Below are 5,475 nucleotides of genomic sequence, written 5' to 3'. Positions count from 1 at the left end.
ATTATTTTATAAATATATATATGATTATATAAAAAGTTATATAATTTTTTTATTTTGAGTTAAAACGAGCCGAACACGAGCGAACAAAGTTTTGAGCTAAAACGAGCCGAACACGAGCGAACAAAGTGCATCGTGTTCGGCTCGTTTATAATTCTAGCTTTAAAAATTTATTCGTGTTCGGCCCGTACACTTAACGAACAAGCCGAACACGAGCTGTTCGCGAACAACGAGCTTTTTAGACTGCCCCATTCGTGGGTTTTGATCTCAAGGGACGAACTCGTCTTCCTTACACCCCTTCCTAATGTCAACCTATTGATCCATGTAAAGTCTCATTCATTCATTAGTTTCGAGCCAGCCTAGCTCTATACTATAACGATAGTCTCTTTGAAATTACGGTAAGGGGATGTTTGGGTGCACTTTGGGCTAACGATAAATAAGATTTAATAAATCCGGTGAATCTGGATTTATCGAATGAATATGCTATTTATTCAAAAGACGTGTTTGGCATTTTATTACAGTTGAGCTAGGCTATTGTTAAATTCATTAAATTTACAAAATATTCGGATTTAATAAATCTGGATTTACATCCAAAAATTAACGGAAAGGATAAGAAAATGGATTTATCAGAGCACTGGATTTAGCTTCTCGTTTCTTTCATATTTGTCTGAATTTACGTTAAATCACGCGATAAATCCTACTAAAAATATGCTACCAAACACTCCCTAAAAGTTGGAGCCATGCATGCAAGTATTCCATGAGAAATGAATTCAAGATCTTCTCTTCTATTGTTTGACCTTATTTCTAAATTCTCTTTTAGCATCCTCGTCAACATTTCTATACGATGCATCGGGGGCATTTATACAAGGAAAAATTTATTTATTTTTATTAACATTTGAATTTACATTGTAATAGATGCCCTTTTTAATCATAATCATCAAAGCCTACTACATTATATTTATCCTAATATACATTAAAAAAAAGGGAGAACTTTGCAAAAGAGGATTCAATTGCTGAATATTTTTGAGATTTTTTTTGTTTATTTCCACCAATTTGTGGATCCACAAGTCTTTTACTTACAATGTCAACAAAGTAGTGGCATTTACTTTCGCAGCACAAATTTCTTATGCATTTACATATCTCACACCTAAACTTTCACATTTACGCATATTACTCCAAATTTTAATATTATATAAAAATAGCGTTATTAACATGTTTCATGCATAGCTTTGAAACACCAAAATGTCGTGCATGTAAAAATGAAATTTTTAGGTGTGAGTATGTGAGTACATAAGAATTATGTGCTATGTATCCGTTTGGATTCGTATATGCTTCTTATACAAGCAAATATTCCCAAAAATACTGTCTTCTACCAAAATAATGGAAAGATAAATTATTGACCTCTTAATCACATCATAAGAAAGTTCACGCAAAGTTTAAGAAGTAGAGAAAAACGAATCCCTAATTAGCACACTGAAATCGAATAATTACAAAAAATAAAGAGGAGATGGAAGTAACTACATACCCGGAGTTGTGAGTGATTGCCTCACATGTGGTGGGAGTTGAAGTTGAAGACCATGAGACAATGTGGATGGTGGGAAGTATGAGCCATCCATGTCGATGTGAGGCATAGCCATGGGATTATGTCCATAAGGTAATTGACGATGAGCTGCAGCTTGTTGAGATTGCATCATGGATGGGGGAAAACCCGTCCTCGGTGATGCCATCATGTAATTCATTTGAGGATAGTTATATGGTTGATGACCGATGTTTGATGTTGCAGTCGCACCATACATCATCTGCGGATAATATTGTGACGCCATTTGAGGATTGTACATGCCCTGTCATACATACATACATACATTTACCATTAATGGTTAAAAATGTAAAAAAAAAAAAAATTACCAGTGCTATATAAATACGTGTATATAATCCGGATAATTCGATTCTCACCTAAACTTAATTTTTTATATTACATCATCAAAATCTTTCATATCTCATAAAAATGACACTTTCAATTTTTAGAAAATGAAAATTAATTTTTCTGTATTCGTAAGATGACATTTATGTAAAAGTTAAATTTTAGGTGTGAAATATATAAATACATAAGAACCGAAGGTATTTACGTAAATGCACACTTCTCTGTGTACTAATTTTGAAGGCGTGAAATAATTAACTTAAATTAGAAATATTTATTAATCTTATGTCACTAATTTAAAGCCATCTTCATGAAAAAAAAATGAGAACTTCTTCGTATAATTTTTTTTCCTTAATATTTATTAATTTGTTTTATCCGTCAAACGTGCCAATATAAGAGCTCAAAAGAGGCTAACCGGTTGATACCCATATTCAGTAGCGTACGTCATATACCTGTAAAGATAAAAATCAAGGCTGGCATATTAGTTAGATAAATATATCTTAAAAATTAAGTGAATTTAAATATGACGTGAAAGAATATTCACATGGAACTATAAATGTAACTTTAGCCGAGACCAAACCTAAACCCAAGTTAACATGGCTAAACTATAGTTTACATACCAACCTATGAATCCTATATTTGCTCTTAACAACTAATTGGACCAAAAAAATCTATGGGGGATTTACATACATTGCACTGGAAACATCGAAATTAATATATTTAGAGCCCAAAGATTAGAAGCAAATGTTTGTTGTACACTCATTTGAGTATCAGAAGATATAAGGTAGCAATAAATGCTTACAAGACGCTTCAGTTATATATATATATATATATATATATGAATAGAGGAGAGAGGGAGAGGGAGAGATGAGAGAGAGAGAGAGAGAGAGAGAGAGCTAAGTTTAGAATTGAATAGGCAATGATTGGGGTGTATGTAAATATGTAATAGCCTAATGTTGAATCTCAATATGCTTTTAGTTCGATATTAGTAATTTGACCCAAATCTAAATTTTCATGGGTCAAGATTGTCCAAAGTCATGGGACCGAAAGGACAACATGGTCCAGAGCATTAACGTGTTTGAGCAATGGACCATCGACTTATAGATGGATGATATCATTTAATTTAACTGTATAATAGGCCAATAAGTAGGCCCATTTCAGACTTACCCATATGGCGAGGGGTAAAAAACTTGAGGAGCTGGAGGCACTTGAGTTGGCATTCTAGTGTATGGTGGGCCCATTGACTGAGGTGGGCCCTGATACATGCTCCCGCTTGCTTGGGCCCGTCCTGTTCAACAATATCAAACTGATTAATGAACAACCATCGATTTTTGTTACAAGTGGACACAAATAAGTAGTGCGTGCTATACATAAAGTATTAGGGCAATCAGTAAAAAATTCTAATATTTTTGATATAGAAAAGAAATATGCTATAGTATTGTGATTATTATTCAAGGATTGTAAAGTATATCATCATTAAATTTTTTAAAGTCAAATTATTAAATTTACGAGGGATTTGTATGCATGCCACCCAATTCTTATTATATTCCAAATTTAAAATCCTAAACTTTAACATCACATACATACAACCAGCATACACATGACTGCAACATAAAATAAAATAAAAAAAACTTTTGAAACTCTCTTCTTTCTCCTGCTTAGCTTGGAGAAAATATTAAGTCAGAGATCCGGATGTATCCACAGTCCTGTAGAGAGCGACACATATAAAGTGGACCAATTATAATGTACTGTGACTTGTGGGGTCCACTTTACACGTGACGCCTCTTTATTGGACTAATATTTTCTCCTTAGCTTGAACCTGACAAATTCGTCTACACTTTCTGACTTTATAGTCATTTACCGGATCTAAAATTCATTTTTTTTTCAAAATATTAAAAACTGATAATAACAACTGCAAGTGGGTTCATATTTTCTCAAAAAAAAAACTACAGGTTTTTATAAATCATAGCTCTTTTAATGATTTTGAGAAAAGAGGAATTGAACATCAGATAAAAAAAACAGGGAAAATTAAATATTAATAAATACTGAACAAAACAAAAAATAAAAAGTCATATCTCCTGGCATGAAGAATTCGTACAGCCAGGTAGGGAATGGTTGAGCCGGCCGACCGGAGTTGGGTCAAGAACCGAGCCGAATAAATCGGCGCCGCAGCGAACACATGGTGGGGGTTCTTATCCGGTGAGCTGTCTCAGCAGATGTTTATCTTAAACTAAACAATGGAGGTGGGGCCCATTTTCCTCCAATGGGCTGGGGATGGGCCGGACATATACCGTAATTTGGATAAGAACTCCAGCAACTAACTAGTTACCTAACTAATTAGGAAGATTCACACAAAAACCATTAAATTCTTATATATTTACATAAATACCATGAAAATGTCAAATTTTAGGTGCACATCATCTTTATCTATGCATAAAAAATTATATTTAATTTTTTTTAATTAACATAATAGTATTTTCAATGTAATATGAAAGATTTATGTGATATAAATAAAAAAATAAAATTAGGTAAAGGATGGGAGCAACTTTATTTTTTATGGAGGATAAAATATTTGAATTATTAAAATTTTCATTTCAAGTGTCAAGAAAAAATTGCGTACGTATGCAGAGCTCGGAGGTTATCCAGAGGGTATTGAGGAGTTATAGGTAAGTTACTGAATGACCTCCTACATAAGCAACTCTGCGTATAAACAAATTTTTCCTTGAAGTATCAGGCAAAAAAAATCAAGCGAAGATGAGGAAATTGCTAAATTATCTAAATTGCATAAAAATCTTATTAAATTTTATAATTTAAATAGAAAATTATCGAATTTTAGAGTCAACAGTTGCTAATTCTGGACAAATTGGCTCTGCTTCTGAATTAGTAGTTAGATAAGCAAATTGAGCGGCATGTATGTAAATGCCCCAATACTTATATTAATTATCTCCATATTTGTAGAAAGATATTTTTGCCCATAATTTTCTTTTACCCATAATTAGAAATAATGACAAATGATAATTTTGCAGACTTTAATTTAGGAAAATACCCAATTCTCATATAATTTATAAGATAAATTATGAACAAAAAAAAATTATTGTGTAAATAATAATACAATTTATATCATATTGAAAGCATGTGAAGATCATAGCCCACTGATTTCACCACTGCTGATGACGGCAGAATATGTCGGTATAGTTTGTTAATCATCGTTTAATAATTAATTTAATTAATTTAATCATGATTAAGTTTTAGCGGTATATTACCTCGCGGAGGAGAAGGGCGGGGCCGGCCCAGCGCGGCAATGTTGCAGTTGGCCCTCCTCCCGTCGATTATCGGGTTTGGATCCGCAACTGACCGTCTCGCGGATTCCGGGTCACGAAACGTCACCTGCCCACAGGATAAGCCAACTTGTATTAATAAATTAATTTAATAATATACTATTATTTCCAACACATTCTAAAGAAAAATAAATGAAATACATAAAATAAAAAAAATGCCAAGACCAAGTAAAGATAAAAGAGGGAGATTAAATTTTCAACCAAATCCAACCATAAATGTGT

General features: G+C 32.9%; 1 protein-coding gene across 1 annotated transcript; it reads right to left on the bottom strand.

The window, feature by feature from the left end:
* Positions 1–1,476: 1,476 nt before the first annotated feature.
* Positions 1,477–5,335, bottom strand: LOC110035614 (RNA-binding protein 38-like; the record flags this gene model as incomplete). The annotated part of the gene is made up of 4 exons (XM_020739875.1): positions 1,477–1,838; positions 2,331–2,367; positions 3,083–3,203; positions 5,179–5,335. Coding segments are annotated over 4 exons (639 nt in total), but the record flags the coding sequence as incomplete, so codon positions are not given.
* Positions 5,336–5,475: the final 140 nt, after the last annotated feature.

Source organism: Phalaenopsis equestris, unplaced genomic scaffold, assembly GCF_001263595.1.
Source record: "Phalaenopsis equestris unplaced genomic scaffold, ASM126359v1 Scaffold198518, whole genome shotgun sequence".
Classification (NCBI taxonomy): Eukaryota; Viridiplantae; Streptophyta; class Magnoliopsida; order Asparagales; family Orchidaceae; genus Phalaenopsis; species Phalaenopsis equestris.
This window is presented reverse-complemented; position numbering and strand designations above follow the sequence as displayed.